The 27931-nt window shown below is 32.5% G+C and overlaps 2 protein-coding genes and 1 pseudogene across 3 annotated transcripts; 1 reads left to right on the top strand and 2 right to left on the bottom strand.

Annotated features, from left to right (window-relative positions):
* Positions 1 to 873: 873 nt before the first annotated feature.
* On the bottom strand, positions 874 to 9459 carry LOC100255965 (lecithin-cholesterol acyltransferase-like 4). Its single transcript, XM_002277480.4, has 11 exons — positions 8904 to 9459; positions 7715 to 7806; positions 6019 to 6137; positions 5530 to 5665; positions 5323 to 5374; positions 4694 to 4794; positions 3763 to 3945; positions 3274 to 3431; positions 3053 to 3107; positions 2819 to 2872; positions 874 to 1570 (listed from the first exon to the last, which is right to left on the bottom strand). Exons 1-11 carry the CDS (start codon positions 9139 to 9141, stop codon positions 1157 to 1159), a joined length of 1602 nt encoding a protein of 533 aa, XP_002277516.1. The 5' UTR covers positions 9142 to 9459; the 3' UTR covers positions 874 to 1156.
* A 1757-nt stretch (positions 9460 to 11216) lies between these two features.
* Positions 11217 to 13994, bottom strand: LOC104879371 (MADS-box protein FBP24-like; annotated as a pseudogene).
* A 7619-nt stretch (positions 13995 to 21613) lies between these two features.
* On the top strand, positions 21614 to 26914 carry LOC100250897 (cytochrome c6, chloroplastic). Of its 2 annotated transcripts, XR_785593.2 has the most exons (8): positions 21614 to 21736; positions 21814 to 21940; positions 23116 to 23213; positions 23289 to 23320; positions 23833 to 23896; positions 23976 to 24133; positions 26458 to 26532; positions 26659 to 26914. XR_785593.2 is itself a non-coding variant. In XM_002277563.5 (6 exons), the coding sequence occupies exons 1-6, from the start codon at positions 21677 to 21679 to the stop codon at positions 24114 to 24116; spliced, it is 522 nt and encodes a 173-aa protein (XP_002277599.3). In that variant the 5' UTR covers positions 21614 to 21676; the 3' UTR covers positions 24117 to 24259. The 2 variants fall into 2 exon arrangements, 1 of the variants encoding a protein (XP_002277599.3); XM_002277563.5 differs by lacking the exons at positions 26458 to 26532; positions 26659 to 26914 and having other exon boundaries at positions 23976 to 24259.
* The last annotated feature ends 1017 nt before the right edge of the window (positions 26915 to 27931 follow it).

Genomic DNA, 27931 nt, shown 5'->3' on the forward strand with positions numbered 1-27931 from the left:
AAAAGATAATTTTAAAATTAAAACAATATATGATTACCTATTCATTTCTAAAAAAAAGAAAGACTTTTCTAATTAAAAATAATAATTTTTTTATCACTATACTAAAATTTTAAAAAATATTTACAAAAAACATCTAAATCAATAAATAAATAAAAAAGAACATTGAATAAAAGATAATTTTAAAAGTAAAACAATATATGACCATCTATTAATTTCTAAAAAAAAAAAAGATTTTTCTAATTGATTTATCACTGGGGGGGCATTTTTGGAATATTTCAAAAAAATTTAAGTGTTTTTTTAAAGAAAACACCTGTCAAGTGATTCTCTAAAAATCACTTCAAGTGTTTTTCCGGATTTTTAAAAGTGTTTTTTAAAATTTGCCAAACACTTTATTTTCATCCCAAAAATACTTAAAAGTGTTTTTAAGGGTAGAAACACTTTTAAAAATCACTGCCAAACATAAATCATTTAAGTGTTCATATTTTCTGTTTTTAAAATAAAAAATCAATAATAACTTTCATCAAAATTTACATTTAAAAAGTAATATTTTAAAAATTATTTAAATATTTTTACTACTTTCCAAAATTATTTTAAAAAAAAAACTATTTTACTTATTTAAATTTTTAAACATGATTTTATTCTTGAAAACGATTAAGAAACCTTTTTTTTTTTTAATAACTATTTTCAAAAACCCTTACTAAATAAGCCACAATTATCATTGATTTTATGTCCTGCTCATTGCACCTTTCTACATATTAAGAAGCACTTTTCCACTTGGTTTTAAAGGATAGTTGCACTTTCAAGTAAGTGAGGTTCTAAAAGAAAAAAAGGAAGAAGTGAAGCTCCCACTAAAGCTTCCCTTAAAAGTGAGTCTTCACAAATATACTGAATATTTACTACATAACAAAGAGCATCATCATGGTATATCTGTACATAACAAATATTATATATATGTATATATGCATATATTCATATATCCCATGAATGAATTTGTCCAGAATAGATCTTACATGAAACCCTTCTTCCAGGAACACTATATACACACAAGAGACACAAGGGATACCGGCTTCAAAGTTCAAACTGAAGGAATAGCAACTATACAGTAGAGACCATTGAATCCCAGAGCTGATGACAATTTTTCACCACCAACTGGGTTTTAAACAGTTGCAGAAACGCTTATGGCATTTAGTTCAATGTGTCGCTTGCCCTCACTCTGGGGGTGAAGAGTGACGGTGGCTCGAGCCTCTGTCAGAGATGACTGATCACAAACAGCTATTGAGCTTACCAGAGGCTTCCCGTTGTTGACGATGATATTGTCCTCATCGTTTAAGTCTCTAGAGATGATTTCCCATTCTTCTTTGAGGGAAGTCACCTGCAGGCCTCTCTCTTTGTGCCTCTCCATTTCAAATGCAGTGGGCAGGATCACGTAATCGTTTAGAGGATTGTAGTAAGGATCTGGATCCCCTGCCTTCAGCCAGTGTTTTAGAATCCGAAATACATGCGGTTCAGCAAGGATTCCCCGGTGCTCACCAGGGACTCCAATCCTTGCTTCTGCAGTAAGCCCATCCGCCTGGAAACAAGAAGATGGAATAGCAGCTTAGAAAGACATTTCCAGTTCATGTTTGAAAATGTTAATAATGCCCCGATATGAACTAGGTTACAAGAAAGCAAAAAGTAGATCATTCTTGCTTGGAAAAAGACAACTATATAATAGATGGACAGCAAGGCAACTTGTCTTTTCCCTTCCATTAATTATTTTATCTATTATGAACATTAATAATAGGCTAAGGGCTTAACTTTTCCCATTCACAATCACCACAGATGTTGTTCGTTATTTATTTGTTTTTGTCCATTTTTCTCATATCCAGCACTCCTGTTGCTTTTACATCAAATGCTATCAATATAACAATAGGTTTACCGTTTACTTCCATAAATCATTCAGCTCGATATCCCAATCAACTCAAAAACTCTCCTTTAATTATGAAGTTTGGTACCCAAGATCAAGAACCCTATAATCCAAACATTATCGTATATGCCTCTTTAATACACATACACATATATTTTTTTTTTGATAAGTAAAGTGAAGTATATTAAAATGAAAGAGGAAACACCAAACTAGTGTCCTCTAGGTATACAAAGAGTATACAAATACACATACACATATATTGTTTATAAAACAATATTATATCCTGTTTCCCCTTTTTATCTTCAATGTCATGTTTAGTTCTAGAAAAGTACTAAGAAAAGAAAAAAAGATTAAAGAAGATGATTTTCTTATATTTAGTTTTACTATAGGAAATAGTAAAAAAATCAAATATAATTAAAATTAGTTAAAAAATTATACATTTTAGAATTATTTAATCTTATTATAAAAGAGTTAGAATAAGTTAAATGAGTTTAAAGTAGCATATAAAAATAATTTATTGAACTTAAATCTATTTTTTATTTTCCTTTTATTTTTCTTTTCTAGTTTATTTCCCTTGCATTTTCCCTTAAATTTTTCAGAAACCAAACATAAGCTAGGAGTTATAAAATATTCCTTTAATTTTGGTTTGCAAGAATGATATATGAATTTTGGTTAATTTGACTAGGCACCTTTCAGATATCTTTAAAGCAATGGCATTTGATAAAATATAACTTTCATGGTAACCAACAAAAGGAGTTCCAAGAGAGATTCTATCTAATTAAACAAAAATCATGAAAAAGATATCCACTTCAAATGGAATATTTTTAATGGATTATGTTCAAAGGTTATAAAAATAATCCAGTAAGTAAATTATTAGATGAACAAGGACACCAGATGGACAAGTTAACATACCATTGCTGATTCCACTGGAACAGTCCCATCACCATCAACGCATACATATTGAGCCTGAAAAATGAAAACACAAGTTAGGTTCTCTAACTTATTATTAAGAGCAAAAGATCTTATATCCCAGCACATACGCCCGTTCCAGATGAAACATGGAAAAATAAAAAAACAAAAGAAAAAGTGAAACCATCTTAACATTTGGAATGACGATGAGATAGGCATTCAGAAACTGGTAATGACCTGGACAAATTTTAATTGCTCTAGATCTGTAACAGGTTCTTCCACACTTCCATAACTGCAGGGCAATGAGTGGATGTTAGAGATGAAATAGGTGTAGAAGCAACCAGAATCGTACAATACCTTCTATTTTAGAATGTGTATCCCATGGCAAATCTAAAAAATAATCACAATGGTAAGTGGTTCAAATAAAGATGGAAAGTATTATATACAAGAAGCATTACCAAACACTATGAGGCGTCTTGAGGTTCATCCCATATATATTGTAAAATTTAACTTGAGAAGGAACCTTAGCACAAGATAAGATCTTGCGTGTTTCACAAGCCCATTGCAAGATCTCTAAATTGAAAGGTAGAGGAATGTCCAATCCATCATAATTAACCTGGAATGAAAAATGTGAAATGTAAGATAATACTCCAAACAGACCAAAAAAGCAGATATCCTGATCGCTTTTCCAAGATACTGTCACTATCAATAATAGAAAAATATTTCCATTAAGAATAGTCAGGTTTTTTTTTCTCCATGGTGGATTTCAATTTTAAAATTTTAGTCTTTCAAATCCCAAAAATAAAGCTTAAGTTTGAAATTATCACCACCAAACTTTACAATCTTAAACTTGAGAGAAACTTGAGAAAAGTATCATCCTCTCTTGCTTGAAGATTATTTCTAGTTCCATTAATCTGCATTTGACACAAGAGGAGATCACAACTCACCGTATTACTGGAAAGAGCTTCCTTAAAAATTGGAACACTTTCTTCTGGGGAATAAGACTCCAGAACAATGTTAGAGTTACCATCCTTATCATGCTTCTCTCTCCAAATTTCCAAAAGTGGATTGTGTTCCCATTGAAAATCCGGACAAGCCATCAATTCATATATTGATGGACATTCAATAAGCTGAAAAATTGCAAAGAGAAATAAATATATAAATGAAGCAAACAACTTTTTCTTCTCTTTATTAACTACTAAACAGAATAAAAAAAGGGTCCAACAATTAGAGCCACTACAATAGTGAAATACTCTCTATGATGGAACAACCAACGCATCCAATAATCAGAAAATTAAAAGAAACTCTACAGTCACTTAAATGCGAAAACATTCTTGTATATGGCATAATAGCAGAATAAAATGCTAGCAGAACCAAGCAGCAATATCCAACAAGTCAACAAGATGTACTCCTACAGGTGCGATGCTCATTCTTTCTCTGCTCAGTAACTGAAACCAACAGGGTTTCCAGACTAGATGCAAAAGCAAGGGACCAGAATTGATCATGTTGGATTAGCATGCAAACATATGAATAATTCATGTTTTGATAAATAACAACAACAATTAAATCTATTCTCCATTCAGATTCACATCATTCATACAGCAGAATCTGCTTGATATGCACTAGACAGTTTTTCTTTTCTCTATGCTGATCCAGATAAAAGGAATAAGCACATAAGTGATTGACATTGTGATTAATTTTAAAGGTGTCACAAATAAATAAGTTTGGCAAAGGAAAGACAGTATCTGTAACAAACAAAAAGCAGCAACATAAAGATGTTGTAATTACAAAAGATATTCAATACTATCATACACATGCTAAACAGAAAACTTCAGAAATAGACAACTCAAGTGCTGAAGAGAAGTCATAGACCCATACCAGCTGGTGCATGCTCCATTTTGATATAAAAAAATTCTGTTCCCAACCTTCCACAAATGACATTCCATTCAGAAATGTCGATGAGATATATCCAGGTGCACCTGTTCATACACAAACTTCTCAAAATCACAGATCCATAGACACAGAACTTTTATTAAATAAGGTTTTCAATTCTCATATCAAATGAATTTGTAGAAATGGAACTTTAAAAGCAAAACATCAATTTAATCAGACAAGTTTTAAAAATTCAACGTCCATCAGACTTTGGACTCCAGATATGGAGATGAATTCTTAGAAGGTTATGGCCGTTTAGTCCACACCAATTAAAAAGTATAAGAAATGTCAGTAAGAGAGATAACATTCCTACAATGTAATGCACCTGTTTAACTCATAATATTTCTTCTATATGCAACTTGTGTATAGAAAATAGTTGCCCTTAGAAAAAATAAATGTTTAAAATATATTTTCAACCATTATAAGAACCTTATAATTTTAGGGACTAATTAATCGTTGAGTTGTAGAATCTGAGCCACATAAAATTCTTATTTCCATATCAGGATACTCAAATTTACACTGTCCAACATCTACAATCTTCTTACATCCCTTTTTAAGTTATATTGGCTCCTTACCCTGGAATGGTGCAGCAATTGCTATCCAGTTCTGCACATACTTCTCAAAGATCTGCAAAACAAATAACATTAACATAAAACTATTGACTTCATACAGCATCTAGACGAAGCAACAATTTACAAAGACATGAACTGCTCAAACAAAACTCCTGAAATGGAAAGAAAATAACAAATAAAAGAAAGAAGTAAAGAATATGGATTCCTTACATCAGTGTGTAAACTCATGAAACATTTCACAAGTAGACCCCCCATAGAATGACTTATTATGTTTATTTTTTTTCCTCCTGAGGCGGTGTACACAGCCTCCAGTTTCGCAGCAAAGCGCTCTAGTGTTTCCTGAAACCTAGAAAACAAGCAGGTAGTCGCACCAATTCATCAGACATGAGAGTGAACTTCAAGCAGAAGAAATGAAACCATTTCAAAGTAGAACAAATTTTAATTTATAAATGCTTTTTCACATTAGCTATTTACTATATCATTCAGCAACATTACTCTTTAGGGTCAAAAGTGACAAACCACTTTACAATAACAGACTATGATCCAGCAAAAACATTCAAAAAAATTCAACGAGGATGTTGATTTAGCTGATCAAACCAATCTGCTAAACTAGCCTAACCAATGTTAACATGGATCTATTGGAAAGGAAATATTTATTCAAACGAGAGTATTCAACTGAACATAAAGCTAGGCAAATACCTGTTACTTTGGCGGAAATCATAACCAAAACCAAATAGTGTTTTTCCCTCTTGAAAACCCCATTTCATCATTTCAACTATCATGTCATGGAAATAATAAACACAATCACGCCCAATAATCTGCACGAAAGAAATGGTTAAAATTCATCATGAGTTGTAATTTTCCGATCCAGAAGACTATTTTTTTTAATATATATATATATATATAATATAGATAAAGATAGGTGTGTATAAATTAATATAACAAAAAGTACACCAAAGTACAGAGGACATATACAAGGGGCATTCCATTTCATTTTTTAAAAAATGTTTGGTGAAGGCATTCCAATATTATAAAACGCTTCTTCTTCTCATGTTATCCTTGGTCCTCAGCATTTTTGACCATGTGTCTGCTGACTCAAAATGGAATTTTATAATCCTAACTATATGGTTAATAACTAGATGCTGCTATATCAACATTACTGGTTTCAACCTTAAAGGTGTGAAGGAACACAGTACAAAGAACGTATCTGTAAAAGTAAAAATAAAAATAAAAGTGTGCCTGTTAAAAGACAATATATAATGCAATAAGATAACTAAAACTCTTTTGATAATAATAGTAATAAAGATGTGCAGGAAGGCAGCACATGTAAGAATAAAAATAAAGTGTGACTATAAATAGACAAAATAGAATAAGATAATTAAAACTCTTCTGATAATGATAACAACAATAGCAACAAAAACAATAATGATAGTAATAATAATACGGTGTGCCTATTAAAAGACAAAATAGAATGCAATAAGATAACTAAAACCCTTTTGATAATAAAAACAATAATAATAATAATACACAGTAATAAAGATGTAAAGGAATGGTGCAAATGTAACAATAAAATAATAGTGATAGTATAATAATAATAATATAATAGTAATAATAATATAGTGAATCTACTAAAAGCAAAAATAGAATACAATAAGATAACAAAAACTTTTCTAATAATAAAAATAATAGTAATACAAAGATAAAGAACAAGAACAAGCTAACTAAAACACATATAAATCAAACTAAATTCATAAATTTCATGCCCAGGTGTGTCACTGTGAAGACCGGAGCAATCATAGAAGATATACTTGTTCCTACCACAGTTTCATGAGAATGGTCATGATATTGAATTGATGTGATTCTCATGTCATTGGAAATTTATCAAGAAGTACAACACTGTTGATGGACATTGTTAGTCTTATGGGCAATTGGCAGTAAAATTGTGGTAAACATAAAAGGTTAACATTTCCTCAACTTGGACTGCTTCATACAGTTTGATCAATAGAATTTTTGGAGTCAGTCCGAGAGCCCTTTCTATTACACTCTGGATGCTGACTAAAACTACCATAATGGACCAAGCTATGGGATTGAACTAATAAAATTTCTAAGGATGGAACAATTCCCATTAGTGATCACCACCAGCATAAATGAGGACACAATCTGATGCCATTTGACATATTTAATTCCAGTCCATAAGTGATCTGCTGCATCATATTTATCAACAGCCACCTACTGTAGTTTATCATCAAGTATCCCATAGAAATTCATAGGAAAAAAGGGAAGGCACAGATGTTGAAAGGATAATGGTAAAAGCACCTTAGGCCTTTAAAGTTCGGACCCTTGCTAAAATGCAATACTAATAATAATGATTAAAAAAATGTGAAGACATGCTTACCATTTCAGGATCCAAGACATCAATTGCATGCAATCCATATCTCTCTTCAGGGACCACAATATGGGTTTTTGGATCTAAAGACACTGTTTGACCTGATCCACGCAAAGAAGCCTTTTATCTTTATCTAAAAACTCATAATTCAAAATTGAATGTTCCACAAAAGGAAATGCACACCTCGCAGAAATCACTAATAAACATTATAAATAAACACTCTTGACAGCTGTGCAGAGACAGAAATCCAATCTAGCGGGAGCAAAGAATAATGGATAAGGTCTTTCTGCTTTCTTTTTAATATCATTTTGTCTCTCTAAAGGAGGCGAAGGCTCCATACTACACGCCCCCCCTCCTTCAGGGTGTAAAGCATTCTTCCAAAACTTCAAGAAATTACTGAATATGGACAGGCACTGTAGTGTATAGATCAGTTAAATTTCATCACTACTATAACCAGCACTCATCTTATGGCATTACACAGACTAAAGGAGAAGTTTTTTAACAATTACCCAAAAAAAGGTGCATAAGAATGCAACTACATACATAACCAATTTGTTATATATATATATATTAGCATCCAGCTGAGAATTTTATCAAACTGACTGCTAGGTTTTCTGATGTGTAAACTGAAAAAGAAAAATAAACAATGGTCATTCTGGAAAGAACTGAGAAAGTGCACCAAGAACCTGCTTCACTTTTTAAAAAGTAGTGCCAATAATTACCCAGAAAGTTAACGTAGGAACTGTTTAAATGTCACGAAAACCAGAAACTTTGCCTGGAAAAACAGACAAATTTTAGTATTCTTTTCCTTTCCTAGCAAGTTTGGTTAAGATTCTGAATAATAATTTCCATTTGCCCAAATGCATAAAGACATAATAGTAAGATTGTCAATAAATTTGAAGTTAGGGACAAAATTTGACCCCATCGAGTTTTGAACTTGCGTTCACATCATCTTGACCTCACAGAAACAGTCATCCACAAGCCTCCTACTTATCATCTCGGATGAAATTTAAAACTCACATTTACGTGCTAAAATCCAAGCAAGAGTACTTCAAAACAATCCAATCCAATTCAAACCAAACAACAACACGACAAGTCATAATCCATGAAGATACCCTAATTATCTTTCAAGCCCCATGAATTACAAATATCCATTTCTCCTAGGAAAAATAGAAAAAGAATATCCTTGAAAATATACCAGTAGAGGGGTCAAATCGCGACCAAAGCTTAGTCCGGAACTTGTAATCGGCACCGATTATCCGGACCCAAACCCGCTCGCCGCGACCATTGTCGTCGACGGCTTTCAGGATCGAACCGGCGATGCCGGGCACCAACAGAACCGGGTCAAGATTGGGGTCAACGTACGGCTGAGGTTTCTTAATCAGCTTCAACCATATCTCTACCGACTGCGCTATCTCCTCCAACAACACCGCCATCTCCGAAACCCTAATCGCAACTCAATTCCGACAAATGCATCAAACCTATCCCTCCGATTCCAAATTCTGAGAAACTTTAGCCGCAAGCGGATTCAAACTTGGCGACCACCAGACACGACGATCGAAAACTAGAGATGAATTTGAGATGAAAATCGGATGAAATTAGGGTTTGGAGACGAGTTGTTAATTGGAGAGAGAAGCAATAGAAACGTAAAGCCAAGGGAAACGAGCAACCATTCAAGAAGATGAAAGGCGACTGAAAATTATTTTAATAATATGAAAAATATATATATAATAATAATTTACGACTTTCGATCGTCAGCAGCAGCCAACTTTATCTGGACGTTGGTCTTATTTCTTTATTTTTAAAATTTTTATTTTTTTATTCTCAAGTCTTAGGAATATCCGCATACTCCAAAAATAATTGGAATAATTCTTATCATATAATTTTCGAGTATTTTAATATATTTCACGTCAGCGAATATTTGAGTTTTTGGAAAAAATAATGTTTCTTTTTTTCAAAAAGATTAATTAAATTAAATAACAATATGGGTTGTAAAATAATGTCAAATTAAAGTTTATGGGCCACGATAGACAATTTTTAATCTTTCCAAAGAAACCGTATTTATGAAGTTTGGTTTTAGTTTGAAAAATGACCAATATTGTAATTTTGGGATATGAAATAAAACAAACTCTAAATAATGTTTAATAATGTTAAGTATTAAGTTATATTTTTTTAATATTTTATTTTGATTAAGTGTTAAGAAATAAAGAAAATTATATAATTAACTTAAAATTTATCTTAATTTGTTAAATTGACATATTTATCTTAGTTAATTTATTTCATTAATCTTTAAATTATAAATTTGTTTATTAAATATATTATATTTATATAAGATAATCTTAAAATATTTATTATAAAAAATAAGTCATAATGTTGAATCATGGTTTTTAAATATAATTTTAGTAGATGTGGGCAAATAAAACAAAAAATAATCGATAATAAGTTAATTATTTTGATTTAATACTTAAAGTATTTTTTAATTTTAAGTTATAATATTAAGTTATTTAACATGACATGTTTAATCTACTTCATCGGCACATTAGTCAAATAAGATAAATATGTCTTATTAAACCTCCTTTTGTGGCCTTTTTTTCTCCTTTTCCAAATTTAGTATACCTAAAGGAATACTAAATTTAATTCAACAATTTTGTTATTGGGTAAATCTATGTAAGAACAATTATGCTTAGGGATAGATAAAACCGATATTGGGCGTAAATTTGATATAAAAAAAATATAAAATTTAGTCAAAAAGCTAACAAAACATTTATAATTGAACTAAAGGATTTGATTTTATTGTAATGCCAAACATATCCCAAAAAACATAGAAATTGTATAAAATGAATTTACATAGTATGAATATTTTGTATCATTAACTATGCATTTTATTTTTTCATTTTTTATTTTTTTTGCTTTAAGTTTTTAATTCTTAGTGATTAAAAAAATTTTAAAAAAATGATAAAAATAAATAAATTAAACCTATAAAATTTTGATTGGAAAAGCTTATTTCAATATGTAATTTTAAATTATTTTTAAAATACAATTCAAGATTAAAATATTAAAATTATTATTTTTAAATTATTTCAACATGATTTTTTTATTTCATATCATAACAATATGTATTGCATCAAAATCTAAAATATATGTAAAAATTCTAGAAACAATGATTAGTCCTCCCTATTAAACATATGAAAATTGTATCTTAAAAATGTTATTAATATTATATTTTAATGAAACTTTCATTAGTTACTTGTAGCAATGTTACTAAAATGTTATACTATTAATAATAATAAAAAATAAGAAATAAAACTAAAAATAAATTTAAATTATAGAAGATACTTAAATTTTAACTTATTCAATTATAAAATATCAAAATTGAATTAGATTTTAAAAAAATAAAAATTTAAAAAGATATAACTAAATTCTATTAATATTTCTATTGAACTTTCCTTTTTGAATTTTTTTTTAATGAAAAGGGAAATAGAAAAATATTAAAATAATTTTATAAAATAAATTAAAGAGGTGGAACAAAAGTGACATAGGGAGAGTATACCTAATAAAGAGCAGAGTAAAAACGAAAAAATTATATAAAAGTCAAAAAATGAGAAGTATAAGGCCTATAGTTTATATCATATGGTCTGCATATTATATATATATATATATAATGTCCATGTAGTGTTATACCATAAAATTAGAAAAAAAGAAAAGAAAAAAGGAAAGACATGGATATAAAATCTCCCAAATGAAGATGCACGCATATATGTATATGATATAACATCATGAAAATGAGGAGTACTATATATAAATATGTAATCCCCCAGCACTGCTTCTTTCCATGTCTCCTTTTCTTTTCAACCCTAATCATTCTACAGAATATCAAAAGAAAACCAAATAAATTATTGGAAAAAAAATTATATTTTGTAAATTATTATCACAATGCCAGCTAGACCTCTCCTAAATCATAATCATCACTCTTCAAAGATGATGAACTAAGGAAAATACTGAAATTTTTTTATATGGATGACATGATATGATTCTACGATGATCATGAGCTAGCCAAGAAAAATGAAGTGAAAAAATGTTCCTTGGATTATTATATATGGCGAGTATGATTGAACTTACTGTGGGAGTAGTGCCTATGGAGCCAAATCCAAGGTATTGGAGGGTGAAGTCCTGGAGGTTGGGGTAAGTTGGCTAGGGGCAATGGGGGTAGAAATGAGAGGGAAACGTGGCCAGCAGAAGAACACTGCTAGGTTGTTCTTTTCCACTAAATGGGAACTGCTCTATCACTGGCTTCCGCTCAATTCCCAGCTGTTGCTGCTGCTCCATTGTTGTTGCCTGCTGCTTTTCCTGGATCTACCCATCCAAACACAACATAATGTGAGTTAACTTGAGTTAAAGCTATTACTAATGAGCCATTTTTCCACTTTAGGAAAATTGGAATTGAATGCCATTAATTTAATTCCACTCACCCAATGGCATATCTGCTCATTTTTCGCTTTCAACATTTTCACCTAAATTCAAACAGCACCTAAGAAATGGTTTAATTTCAATGGTGAGCAAGCAATGTGATGATGATGGTAACTGTGTGCATGGTGTGAGATGGAATACAAATGGTAAGAGTTAGGGTTTTACCTTCCTCTGAAGATTGTCTATCTGCTGTTAGAGAAGCTAGTACTGCATGCATGTATTCCCAAGGCTTAAATATTGTTAACTAAATGTATCATCTTCAATTTTTTTCAGCATTTGAAATATTTTCATATTCAATGAAGAAGTTGTTAAATCTGAAAGTTATCAGCATAGATTAAAACCATTAATTGGTAAGGTTAATTATGGATAAACATGTCTGAAAAATGAGATAGAGAAAACTAATTAGTAATACATTTCGAGCTCCAACCTTCTTAATTGAGTGTTCAAGTTGTTGTTCAAGTTCATCAAATTCCTTGAACTGTATGAAGCTCAAGTCATCATCAGTGTTGCGCTGTAGATTTAGTTGAAGATTGTGCTTTTCATTCCTCATCCTCGCTAGCTCATTGTGCCTTTGATCCTACAATTTTTCAGTGAGCAAACATTAAAATTAGTCTCAAAATTTAAGAACTTGTACTAATTAGCCATAACTGGACTAATTATGCAGAAGATGAGACGATGGTACCTACCCGGTTATCCTGCTTGGAAATATGAGTTCCAGTGACTCTTTGGTACCTTCTTATGATCTGTTCCATGCTGCAGCAATTCAAGGAAAAAACAAACTATGAGATCTGTCCAATCAAGCGAGTACTTACCGATGAACATGAAATTAGAAGAAGATCATCATGCTACTGTGTTTCTAAAAATTCCAGGATATAGACATTAGTTGAGTCCCTAACATTTTTTTTCCTTTGGAAAATGATGAGTTTTTTGAATTGTTTCTCCTAATTCGCATACAATGTTGAGTTTACTTGAAAGTTCCTCGATGAATCCGTTTATTTAAAATCGTAGTATTGGGATGAGATGTCAAAGATTACGATGAATTGATTTATCTTTTTATATGCCTTTGTCACATGTAATTTTTTGTGAAATACATGAGAGAATCTTAATAAAATCTTAGTGAAAATTTTATGAACATAAATTTGGGGTTTTCATGAAGATTATGCTAAAATCATCACCTTAATTATCATTCTAGATAACAAATTAAAAATGATTAGAAGTAAATATGTTGCATCAGAGCTTTCAATATATAGACTGATCAAAACTGAAAAACAATCATCACAAAACTAGCCATGGATGCGTGGTACGGAAACCCTGGCTAGTTTTTTAGAATCATGGAAGAGATGCAAGCACTCGAGTAGGTAAAAAAAAATGAAATTCTAATGGGGTTAATGGAATAATAAAGCTTTGGTTTAATACTCAGTGAGCAGTTGGGAGCCATTAATGAAAGAAACCCAAGGCATTAATCACAATAGATGAAATCAAGAACATGAAGATTGAGCCCTACCAATTGAAAACCTTTATCAATTCTATAAACCCTAGTCATGACCAAGAAAAAATGAAGCCATTGACAATTAAAGGGAAAAAAAGACAATTAATAAGCATGAAAATTGAAAGAGAGAAATGAGTAGTTGCACCTTGAAGGGAGGCTGCAGTATTCGGACAACTTGCCAATGCATGAGAAGATGATGAACCTAATATAGGCATCACAAAGCACAGAAAGTTATTGAGTCTTCTTGAACAACCCTCATTGGCGCTTTGAGAAGGTGACTTGCCTATTGGTGTTGTTCTCAATCCTCCTGATCGCGATCTTTCCACGTCCCATTTATCAAATAGTTTGGTGTTGTCCCTCTTTTTCTTAGGGAAAGACGTAAAACAAAATGGATATATATTATGCCATTTTCCTTGCTTGGATTTCCTGGCTTGGAAATGTAAGAAACAAGATTATGTTTCTAAATCCTCTACCGAAGTCGAGTATCATGTCATGTCTACTGCTTGTTCTGAAATTGTATGGCTACGCGGTCTTCTTGAGAAGTTTGGGTTTCCTCAAACTACTTGTACCTCTTTTCATGCTAATAACACTAGTGCTATTCAAATTGCCACCAATCTCGTTTTCTATGAACACACCAAGCACATTGAGGTTGATTGTCATTCTATTCGAGACACCTTGGAAAGTCGGGTGATATCTCTTTCTCACATTTCTTCTGATCTCCAAGGGGTTGATGTTTTCACCAAAGCCTTGACTCAACAACAACATCAATTTCTTGTTAGCAAATTGTTGTTGGTTGACTTACCAGCATCAATTTAAGAGGGAATGTTATCGTATACAATTTGAGGAATTTATATAATTTAGGACTCTATTAATATTATTTGTACAGATTGGTAGCTGTACAGATTGGCTTACCATGTATAGATGCTAAATATTAGGAATCAGTTAGACTCCGTGTAAAGCATATACTTCTGTGTATGCATATTATATATATAATGTCCATACTATGTAGTGTTATACCATAAAATTAGAAAGAAAAAAAAAACATTGATATAAAATCTCCTAAATGAAGATGCATGCATATATGTATATGAATATGTAATCCCCTAGTACTATTTTCTTCCATGTCTCCTCATCTCTTAAACTCTACTGATTTTGCAGAAGAGCAAAAAAAAAAAAACCAATGAAATTACTGAAAATAATAAGATTATGTAAATTACTATCACAATGCTAGCTAGAACTCTCTTAAACCCTAATCATCACTCTTCAAAGATGATGAACTGAGGAAAATACTGAAACTTTTTTCTATGGACAACATGATATGATTCTGTAATGATCATGAGTTGGCCAAGAAAAATGAAGTGAAAAAATGTTCCTTGGATTATTATATATGGTGAGGATGATTGAACTTATTGTGACAATAGTGCCTAAAGAGCCAAATCCAAGGTATTGGAGGGTGAAGTCCTAAAAGTTAGGGTGGGTTGGTTAGAGGCGGTAGGGGTAGAAATGAGGAGGGAGGGTGGCCAGTTGAAGGACACTGCTAGGTTGTTCTTCTCCACTGAATGGGAACTGCTCCATCACCTGCTGCTCCTCTACTGGCTTCAGCTCAATTCCCAACTGCTGCTGTTGATGTTTCATTGCTGCTGCCTGTTGCTTTTCCTGGATTTGACCATCCATTCTCCACCCATCCAAACACAACATAATGTGAGTTAACTTGAGTTAAAGTTATTACTAAAAAGTCATTTTCCCCCTTGCAGGCCTCTCTGCAGGGTTTGTTTCATTACTGATCATCACCATTAATAAAACACGAAAGTAAAAAAGGATGACAACTAGTAGCACTACTAAAAAATAGTAAAAATGAGAGAGATGATGATACTACTAAAACATGAAGAAAAAAGAACAAAAAATGATTATAAAAAAAAAAAAAAAATTTGAAAATGACCTCATAGAAATTTGACTAATTATCTCTGGTTAGTTGTAAACTTTGTAATAAAGCATTTTTTGACAGTAACCCTCAACTAATAAACTGATTCAGCATCAGCCCTTATGGAAACATTGACAAGATTTTATATAGTCCTACTCTTGGTTTATGTGGATGATATTATCATTACTGGCACTGACTGTGGTTTGATTACTAAGCTTTAGCGGCTGTTACATGCAACTTTCTATATGAAAGATCTTGGTCAGCTCACATATTTCTTAAGATTGGAAGTTCATCATCGAGTCAGTGGTATTTTCGTGAACCAACATAAGTATATTCAAGATTTTATCACTTTGGCTGGTTTGGAGGACACTTCCTCTGTTGATACTTCTATGAAGGTAAATGTCAAATACAGGAAAGATGAAAAGGACCTTCTGAATGATCCTACTCTTTATATGCGCCTGGTTAGGAGTCTTATCTACTTTACCACTACTCAACCTGATATCTCCTATGTTGTTCATCAGGTCAATCAATTTATGTCTTCTCCTTGGCATCTCCATCTTGTTGTAGTTCGATGCATCATTCGCTATCTTTGAAGTTCACCTACTCTTGGGTTGTTATTTCCTACTGGCTCATCTCTTCAACTTGTTGCCTATAGTGATGCTGATTGGGTTGGGTGTCCAGATACACGTCAATCTACTACGGGTTGGTGTATGTTTTTAAGTGATGTCTGAATTTCTTGGAGATGTAAGAAACAAGATCGTGTTTCTAAATTCTCTAATGAGGCCGAGTATCGTGTCAAGTCTACTACTTGTTCTGAAATCGTATGGTTGTGGTATTCTTGAGGAGCTTGGGTTTCCTCATACTACTTATATCCCTTTTCATGCTGATAACACTAATGCTATTCAGATTGGCACTGATCCTGCTTTCCATGAACGCACCAAGCACATTGAGGTTTTTTGTCATTCTATTCGAGACACCTTGGAAAGTCGGGTGATATCTCTTTCTCATATCTCTTCTGATCTCCAAGTGGCTGATGTCTTCACCAAAGCTTTGACTCGACAACGACATCAATTTCTTGTTGGCAAATTGTTGTTGGTTGACTTACCAGCATCAATTTGAGGGAGGATGTTACCATATACAATTTTAGGAATTTATATAATTTAGGACTCTATTAATATTAGTTGTATAGATTGGCTTATTACCGTATACAATTTTAGGAATTTATATAATTTAGGACTCTATTAATATTAGTTGTATAGATTGGCTTACCATGTATAGATGTTGAATATTAGGAATCAGTTAGACTCCGTGCATAGCATATACTTCTATGTATGCATATTATATGTATAATGTCCATACTATGTAGTGTTATACCATAAAATTAGAAAAAAAAAAAAACATGGATATAAAATCCCCCAAATGAAGATGCATGCATATATGTAAATGATATAACATCATGAAAATGAAGAGTACTATATATAAATATGTAATCCCCCAATACTGCTTCCTTCCATGTCTTTTCATCTCTTCAACCCTAATCATTTTGCAGAATATCAAAAGAAAACCAAAGAAATTACTGGAAAAAAATAAGATTATGTAAATTATTATCACAATGCTAACTAGACCTGTCTTAAATCCTAAACATCATTATTCAAAGATGATGAACTGATGAAAATATTGAAACTTTTTCCTATGGACGGCATGATATGATTCTGCAATGATCATGAGCTGGCCAAGAAAAATGAAGTGAAAAAATGTTCCTTGGATTATTATATATGGTGAGGATGATTGAACTTACTGTGACAGCAGTGCCTATAGAGCCAAATCCAAGGTATTGGAGGGTGAAATCCAAGAGGTTGAGGTGGTAGGAGTAGAAATGAGGGGGGAGGGTGACCAGCTGAATGACATTGTTGGGTTGTTATTCTCCACTGAATGGGAACTGCTCCATTACCTGCTATTCCTCTACTGGCTTCAATTCAATTCCCAGCTACTGTTGTTGATGCTCTATTACTGTTTCCTGTTGCTTTTCTTGGATCTGACCATCCATTTTCCACCCATCCAAACAAAACATAATGTGAGTTAACTTGAGTTAAAGCTATTACTAATAAGTCATTTTCCCCCCTTGTAGGCCTCTCTGCAAGGCTTGTTTCATTACTAATCATCACCATTAATAAAACACGAAAGCAAACAAGAATGAGAACTGGTAGTACTGCTAAAAAATAGTAAAAAGGAGAGAGATGATGATACTGCTAAAACATGAAGAAAAAAGAACAAAAAATGATTTAAAAAAAAAAGAAAGAAATTTGAAAATGACATCATAGAAATTTGACTAATTGTCTCTGGTTAGTTGTAGACTTTGTAGTAAAGCATTTTTTTGACAATAACCCTCAACTAATAAACTGATCCAGTATCAACCCTTGTGGAAACATTGACATAATTTTATATAGTCCTACTATTGGTTTATGTGGATGATATTATCATTACTGGCACTGACAGTGGTTTGATTACTAAGCTTCAATGGTTGTTGCATGCAACTTTCCATATGAAAGATCTTGGTCAACTCACATACTTCTTAGGATTGGAAGTTCATCATCGTGCTAGTGGTATTTTCGTAAACCAACATAAGTATATTCAAGATTTTATCACTTTGACTGGTTTGGAGGACACTTCCTCTGTTGATACTCCTATGGAAGTAAATGTCAAATACAAGAAAGATGAAAGGGACATTCTGGATGATCATACTCTCTATCTGCGCCTGGTTGGGAGTCTTATCTACTTGACCACTACTCGACCTGATATCTCTTATGTTGTTCATCAGGTCAGTCAGTTTATGTCTTCTCATTGGCATCTCCATCTTGCTGTAGTTCGACGCATCATCCGCTATCTTCAAGGTTCACTTACTCGTGGGTTGTTCTTTCCTACCGACTCATCTCTTCAACTTGTTGCCTATAGTGATGCTGATTGGGTTGGGAGTCTAGATACACGTCGATCTACTACAGGTTGATGTATGTTTTTAGGTGATGCCTGAATTTCTTGGAGATGTAAGAAACAAGACTATGTTTCTAAATTCTATATTGAAGTCGAGTACCGTGCCATGTCTACTGCTTGTTTTGAAATTGTATGGCTATGTGGTCTTCTTGAGGAGCTTGGGTTTCCTCGTACTAATTCTATTCCTCTTCATGCTGATAACACTAATGCTATTCAGATTGGTACCCATTTTGCTTTCCATGAACGCACCAAGCACATTGAGATTTTTTGTCATTCTATTTAAGACACCTTGGAAAGTCGAGTGATATCTCTTCCTCACATCTCTTTTGATCTCCAAGTGGCTGATGTCTTCACCAAAGCTTTGACTCAACAACGACATTAATTTCTTGTTGGCAAATTGTTGTTGGTTGACTTACCAACATCAATTTGAGGGGGGATGTTACCGTATACAATTTTAGGAATTTATATAATTTATGACTCTATTAATATTAGTTGTACATATTGGCTTACCATATATAGATGCTGAATATTAGGAATCAGTTAGACTTCGTGTATAGCATATACTTTTGTGTATGCATATTATATATATAATGTTCATACTATGTAGTGTTATACCATAAAATTAGCAAAAAAAAAAAAAAAAAAAACATGGATATAAAATCTCCCAAATGAAGATGCATGCATATATGTATATGATATAACATCATGAAAATGAGGAATACTATATATAAATATGTAATCCCCCAATACTGCTTCCTTCCATGTCTCATCCTCTCTTTAACCCTAATAATTTTGCAGAAGATCAAAAGAAAACCAAAGAAATTACTAAAAAAAATACGATTATGTAAATTATTATCACAATGCTAGCGAAACCTCTCTTAAACCCTAATAATAAATTATTATTATAAAATATATATAAAAATTAGTTAATTATCACCAATCAAATCCGGGTTAATAGGAGTTAGAACATTATAGCCTAAAATTTATATAAGGTGGATACAGTGTAAATTGACAACCATGTGGGGAACTAGCATAAATTATGAAAAATCATGGCCTTCCAAATAATTTCAAAATTCGTTTTCAACCCCTCTAGAATTTGTCGGCTTCTCTTTTCAAAATTATTTGGTTTCTAGATCAATTAAGGATCAAATGTTGGAACCTCATGGGTAAGGATAAGGTAATGGAATTGATAGAGAAATTCATAAACCTAAGTGGGATTGAAGAATTGATAAATGGAATAGAGATGATGATAGAGATCATATTGATAAACAGAAGAATTTCATACGGGTACAACTCTTAATAAAAATGCGATCTTTATGATCTAATAGAATAAATACTAATACCTTAATTGAATTGATCAAAATAAAACATGTTGCAAATTTTTACATTGCATATAAGTACGTATAACACTTTCATGAAGAATGAATCAAGAAAATAGTTTTTTCATATTAAACTTATAAATAACTATTTTTTTTTAAAGTTATTTTCAAAAACTATTTTCGAAAACTTTATCATACAAAGCCCTTATTTTCTTCTATTATTTACTTTTCTTTTATATCCATAAAAATGCGATCAACTTAAATTGGATTTTTCTTAATCTTATTTGATATCTTCACAAAAAAAAAATCCATTTGATATGTAAAATTTTCGACTTTCCCTTCACTACGCATTTATGTATAGAATTTTGAAATAGTTAATTACCTTAATCACCTCATTACCAACATTAAACAACACATCATACAAACCAAAACCCTTACCTATCAAACATATATATCTTAATGTTATTGACTTCAATATATATTTCAAGTTCATTTCACTAAAACCATTTTTTTTTATCCTACCCACGAACACATTTACATTCCTAATTTTCTTCCATAATATTTTTGTTTTTTTATATACGGACATTAAATCCATTATTTGCTTTAACTGGCCCTAATTCATAATTATTTAAATAAAAAAAATGAGAAAAAGAATACTTAGGCATTGTTTGACAAATGGTTTCAAAAACAGTTTTAAAAAACATTTTTTTATAACAATTTTCTAAAATTGTTCTATAATATTTTATGGAGTAAAAGTCTATTTAGAAACATAAAATGTTTTTAACTTTTTTTTAGTTATTTTTTAAAATAATTATTTTTAATATTCTCAATATTTGTACAATTATATTTTTAAAATAGTCATAAAAAGTGAAAATAACTAAAAAATATGATTTAAAAAATTTGTTTTCTATTTTTTTTGTCAAAGTTTTGTCTTTTAATTATCGAGAAAAACACTATTTAAAAAAATTACCAAAAAAAATCATCATATCACTTATTTTATTTTATATTTAACCAAATATAAAGTATGATAAATCGTGAGATTATTATCCTTTATCTTTTTTATATTCCTTTTATATATGCTATGTTAACCATAATTTCACACACATATATATATATATATATATATATATATATTTTACAAAATAGAAAATTTTGATTAAAAAAATTAAATTTATAGTTGAAAAAGAAGAACTAAAATAATATTTATAAAATTAATGACAAAATTATATAAATTTTAGATATTTTAATCATGGATATTCTTGTAAATAAATAAAAATTTTATTTACTAAATTTTAAGTTATTGAACAATTTCTAAATATTAAGAAAATAATGTTTTTTTTTAAATATTAGAATGCAATTTAATTTTTAGTTTTAAAGATAGAAAATTTAAAAATAATATATTTTATTTTATTTTTATCATAAGTATTTTGATTTTTTTTTAGCCTAAGATGAATAAGAAATAGTCAAATATTAAATAAATATTTATATCCCTCTTAGTATTTATCAATTAGAAATATTTCATGGAAATATAAAAATATATTCAAATTGTACTTAAAATTATGCTCCATTTGGTACCAATCTATGAATCATTATCAGCATTTTTTCTCTCCCTTTTTGTTGGTAAATAATCATTGCTTCCTCCATTTTTTTTTGACCAATTTCTCCTGTACTGTCAACCGTGCCTATCTCAAGTATGGGTCCCATAAACAGCTATTCATCTATGAAATTGAACATGAATATGGATTTCAATTCATGCCAAAACTCCATATCTCCATCTACACTCAGAAATGCAGCTTTTGTGTTTAATGCCTACCTGCAGGAGCATGAACTATGCCCTCCCAGTAAAGGTATACGTCTCTCTCAATTTCTGTTCATATTTTCTAAGTGGAAATTTGATTCATTTTATGAAGAGATTTTTCAATAGGGAATGGTGGGGGAAAGAGGAAAAACCCCAGTTCATGAAAAGCAAAAACAGGTGAAGTTCCTCAAGGGTTTGGCTCCACCTCTCATGGCTGCAGTTGTTGCCTTATCTCCTATCTGCAACACCCCAGGTAACCCTCCATTTGTTTCCACTGCTCAAATGCCCTTGTTTTTTCCTTTCCAATAATGCACAATGCCATTAGAGTCACTGTCATATTCATTTGCCACATCTTGTTGCTGGGCTGTTATGCGGGATTTATATTATGTTCAGAAACCAAGGCTTGGGGGTTGAGTAACTGGGTCTTTTCGGTACAGATTCTGGTGGGTTTTTTTAACCAGGATTTTGAAACCCCATTTGGGAGATTGAAGAATCAGTGTATTGCAATGAACCCTGATGAATAATTGATGGTCTGTCCGCAAAAATTTATGTGGTAGAAACTTAGGATGCTATATAATTTGGATAATCTTTTTGGTACAAAGGTAGGGAGGGGCTACAGAAAGGGTTAGCTGTTTGCTACAACCATGAATAAAAGCCTGTTGAAAGTGGGTTTCACCTTGTCTCCAGTGTAATCATTAGGAGCTTTTTCAAACTAATGGATTCACCAGGGTTTTTCATTCTGAAGCCAGCAATGGGCTGTATACAACAGAGTAGTCATTCCTATAACCATAAATATTAAATACAACCCTAAGGAAGGTGGATTTCATTTCATCTCATCTCCAGTAGGATCCTTAGGAACTTCATCAAACTAGTGGGTAAACTTTAGCAAACTTACTCAGGTAGGCCCAAGTTTGTGTTGGTTTCAGTCCACTTGAATCTGGCTTGACCACCAATGCAAATTGCATACCTTGCCTGCTGTTGGATCCTTAAATGGTGATCACCAGTAGGGAACAAATTATTGAATAAGCGGCTAATGTTGGAAAGCCACATAATTTAATTAATGTCTTTGCTGTGTTCGGCTTTCGCTCTGCTAATGGGCTGTAACTGACCTATCATCAAATAATATGTTGTTGTAAAACCTGTTTTTTCCACTTATGATTTGACTGAAAGAAGGTCAAGTTTCCATTCAAAATGATTGTTCGTCACATAGGTCATAATAGTTGTATTGCTATTGGTTTTGGATCTTGAGAAATTAAGAATGAAAATTTTATTTTTGTCATACGTGACTGTGTTTATGTAAAGACATTTACTAAACAAAAAATAAAATAAAATAAAATGACAAAGAAAATCATAATGTATTGGCACTAAACAAAAAATGAAAGGGGATCAAATTTTACCTTACTTCCCTTGTCTTCTTTCGTGGTGCAGTATCACTTGCACAAACCACAGATATACAAAGAGGAGCTGCATTGTTTGGTCGAGCTTGTATTGGATGCCATGATGCTGGTGGAAACATCATACAACCAGTGAGTTTCATTGAACTTATGAAATATCAAATATAATCACTTATTGTCTAATTTGTAGGTTCCTTCTCTTCCCAGGGTGCAACACTCTTCTTAAAGGATCTACAAAGGTAATAACGCAGAGTCAGTCAATCTTCTGTTGGAACTCGGAAGGCCAAAGTCCTTTAGGCTTCATTTTGGATCTTGAAAAGCATAAGCAAAACAAAAGAAAATTTCTGAAAATTACTTAAGAATGGATTTCTCAATCAGGAGAATCTCTTTCTGCATTTTCTTTTCTTTTCCCTAATTCTTTCCATATCCAAATGAGCAATAGGGTCTATGGAAAGCATCAATTGGTACTGTTATGGTTAAATATAAAAAACAGTGGACTTAAAGAACATCTAAATGGAAGAAAACATTTTTTTTATAAAGCATTTTATGCATAAAACAATTTAGCCCCAAAAATGATGTTCAGACGGTTAACTTGGTTTCATCTTCTACTGGTTAGTCTGGTTCACTTTTCCAATAACCTGCTTCAAATCAGTATGTGTTCCCTAAGCATGGTGAAATGTTACAAAGTGATGGTAATTATATCTTCTTTCATCAAATCTTCCTTGAAATAATTCACCTGCCTTCTTCACAGAAATGGAGTTGACACTGAGGAGGAGATATATCGTGTGACATACTATGGCAAGGGACGAATGCCGGTAAGTTTGGTGCTGAAAATTTATGTCACTATTAAGCTTCTACTTGGCCGACGATCATATGGGTTATGGATTTCTGCAGGGCTTTGGTGAGAACTGCACACCAAGGGGCCAATGCACATTTGGGGCTCGTTTACAGGAAGAAGAAATTAAGCTTTTAGCTGAATTTGTAAAGCTACAGGCTGATCAAGGGTGGCCAAACTTAGAAATTTCTGGAGATTGATTCCTGCTAATAGGAAGGTACAAATGATGTTTCAACTGGTTGCTATGCTAACTTATTTGCAGAGGAGAATGTTTTTAATGTCTTGCACCTCATAGTGAAAATTGTATAAGTTGGCGATGGTGAAAATATCTACAAATTGAATATCTGATAGGTCTTGAGTTTTGATGCATGTTTTCCCAGAAGTTTTAGGTCACATAAAGTGCAAGAAATCGCTCCAAGCAATTAGGAAGGCTCTGTTGCATCTTACATTGAATGAAATAAAGTCATTTCAATCATTTATTATCATTCCAAATGATCCCTCCATTTAATTGTAATTTTCCATTCATGTACCATGGAGCAATTCACTCTTCAAGGGCCTCCAATGTTGCCCCAAGGCAATGCCAATACTTGGCCTTGTACTCCCTGTCAATAGCCTACTTTATTGAACACCTTGAGGGGTTTGAAAAAAGAGAGAAGAAAAATGGCTTGTAATGTTCTTGGGCATTATTAGTCTAGATGGCTCTAAGAGATAATTGGGGATTAGAAAAAGAAGGTAAAACTGCCTAGGGTAATACTTGATTTCAATTAGAGGACGCTTAATGTGAAATTCTCAAATGCGTTTCCACTTACAAGCGATGATAAATTAGTTAAGCCAAGAAATAACAGATTTCGACCTTCAAGATTCTGACCAAAATCTGTTGTCAATCTTGAGGAGGCACACATCTGGTAAACAGGAAAACCATTGGGGCTTGGGTTTCCTTCCTTATCAATTTCTTAAACCTAAAGACATGAGCCACAAAGGGTTGTGTTACCCCCTTGATTCTTGTTATACATGATACCAGTTGCAATAAGAATCAAAATGTGAATAAAAACATTGTATATGCCACTGGTTCCACTATTTCTTTGTTTTTTAGCTCATTGTTAGTCTGTTGATGAACTTGCTCATTCTTTATTACAGAGGGGTGAGGCAGGGTCAGTCTATTTCTGCCCCACCTTTTGCTTGCTCCTTCTATTCGTATCTTTATGTATTCACTCAAGGTAGTATTGTCTCTCCATATGAAGCACATAAATGAAAAGTAGAGTAGAATTATTTCTATTTTCATGTGCCAGGACCCATCACTATGCTAACCATAACAGATACTAACTTCTCCTATTTAGAAGCATTTTGAGTTTGAAACTAGCTCGTGTACATGTGATCATATCTGCTCCATGTTTGTTTTCCCAAAAACCATTATTTTATCTAGCATAGAGGAAATATGCACATCTCATGTTTCAGACATGGAAACCTTGTGACAATTTGACGGCATTAACCTGCACGGGCTAGTGATGAAATCTTGACATTCTTAAGAGATTTAAGGTCTTCAACATTTTCAGTCAGTGTAATTAGACCCGAGTACTCATCAATTTCTAGTTCTTGGAGTGAAACAAGGTGTTGAAATCCCAATATAGATTTGAGATTATGATAAAACTCGGTTCTTAGATATTTAGAGAAGTAAGATTCTGCATTTCCTCTAATAATGCAATAAACAAGGGACAACGCTACACAAGACTCAGATGATGTGAAGTAATGAAGCTGGAAAATGAAGTCAAATAGCATGTAGCATCTATCAAGGGGCAAATGCTTAAGAGAATTCATATTAGGGATGGAAATAGAGGTGAATCACAATACCATACACAAGGGAGGATTAGAATCCTTACAAAAGTAGGCGGTCAGCACCCCGAGGCTTGGGTCTCCATGGAGACCTAAGGGCTTGGCCATGGAAGGTTCCTTGGTTATCAGAAAATCCTTACAAAATTAGATTTTGGTTTTTATGAGAATGAATTTTTTTTTATTCCTATACCCATTTTTAATTATAATCGACACTCAATAATGAATAGGAACCAGAATAGATTTCCTATTTCCATCCCCTATTCCAGTGTTCCAAACACACCCTTAAAGTTAAGATTCAGGAGATGCTTTATGAATGAAACACAATCATATAGCATGGTCATGAACCTCAATTGCCTACCACCGCACTATAGTTAGCATATTTTCCAGCCTTTTCTGCTCCTTCTTAGACTCCATGCCAGTCCAAGCCGGCTTCCAACAAAGGAACCTAACCTCCAAGAGAGGACTTCGAGAAAAGCAGTAAGAATGATTTCTGCTATCCTTGCTCTTCAGTCAAAAAACCCAATAGAAGACACGCAACACGGTGACTGACACAAGGTGGAACAAGTTGAAAAACCTACTCTTAGACTCTAGTATATGCAAGGTGACAAAGAATAGTACATATCAATACTTATCATTTGATTACTTGAAGCACGTCTATGATTATGAAATGGTTTAGACTCTGATGTGGTATAATTTGAATGGTTTTTGCAGGAAATGCAGGGACTCTGAGTCTTATGACTGTAGAAGAACTTGTGGTGCAACTATGCAAACAAGGACAGTTTTCAGGTTATCGTCTATCCTAGAAATGAGTAGATAGTCTTATGACCAATCCAATGTGATTAGATGATTCTTAGAGTGTATGCATAATGCATATGTGCAAATAAAACATGTCCTCCTCTACTCTGAATGCAGATTTCTGGGATCCTCCGCAAGAACATGCAACGGTTTAAGCTTAATCAAGATGGCTAGCCAGTGGCCATTTTCCTTGGTATGATCTCCTGCCAAAATCTATAGTGTAACTCCACCATTGTATAAATTTGACTTGGTGTGAGACCCACCATGAAAATATCTGTTCGTTACTCATAAATTTTAGAGTGCTTCAACAGCTCCATTCACCATGAAAATATTTCTTCGACAGATTTAAAAATTATGCATTATAATTTTTTTACCTTCTCCAAAATATTAAGTTCTGGCTTCAATGGCCCAGCCCACTTCTATTCTATAGCAGGTTTAGAGTGTTTTGGGCCCAAATCTGATATTGTGCTAGAATGAAGAGTAAATTGGCAAATCATATGGATCAAGCTTAATGGGTGTGATTAATTTTAATTTTAACAGTAGAAAAATCATAAAAATCATAGTAATTTTTTTTAAAATGTAATTAATACATGACATATTTTGTAGATTGGATGAAAATAGACAGTCACTCTAATTATAGACTGACTTAAGGGTACATTGGGGGGTTTAGTCGGCACGTCATGGAAAAATTATCCCTAATCATATCAAGTTGTCACTCTAGTTAATGCATCTTAATCATAATCTTATACAAGGATTTGAACTGAACATGTTTGCCATGGTCACACATTAAATCCCATCATTAATTTTGATAATAACATGATCAGCATAGGAAGCACACAGACATAATCACATCATATGGACCCCCCAAGTTGGTAAATGGAGCAAACTTAATTTAATCATGAATCCCTCAACCCTGTTTAGTCTCCTTAATGACTTTTTTATCCTTCATAATTATTTATTAAGCCAAGCTTGCATGGGTTGCGATGGCTTGCTCCATGTTACCATGCCTTGAGCTCAAGGTCATGCTTGGTGTGATTAAACTATTAAGCTATGGGTTAAGACTAGCTTAAAAAGAAGAAAAGTGATTAGGGTTTGATTAAGCAGGGCTCGGAGCGCCAAACCCTAGTGTTTATAATAAAATCTCTTAGCTAATCATTTTGATTAGGGCGAGCTTAAGCCGAGCTGAGCCGAATGGGGAAAAAGTAGGGTTTTTTAAGATCTCCATTTCATGAAACCCTAGAGGAGAACATAGACATGTGGGTTTTGATTATTAGTAATTATATGAGATGTAAAGTCCCTAAAAAGGTTTAGGCTAGTGTAATTTAGATATCAACTCATAGCTCACTTTATCTGGACTTACCCTTTTTAATCAAATAAATGGAGAAGACTT

The sequence above is a fragment of the Vitis vinifera genome, chromosome 1 (genome assembly GCF_030704535.1).
Source record: "Vitis vinifera cultivar Pinot Noir 40024 chromosome 1, ASM3070453v1".
NCBI lineage: Eukaryota > Viridiplantae > Streptophyta > Magnoliopsida > Vitales > Vitaceae > Vitis > Vitis vinifera.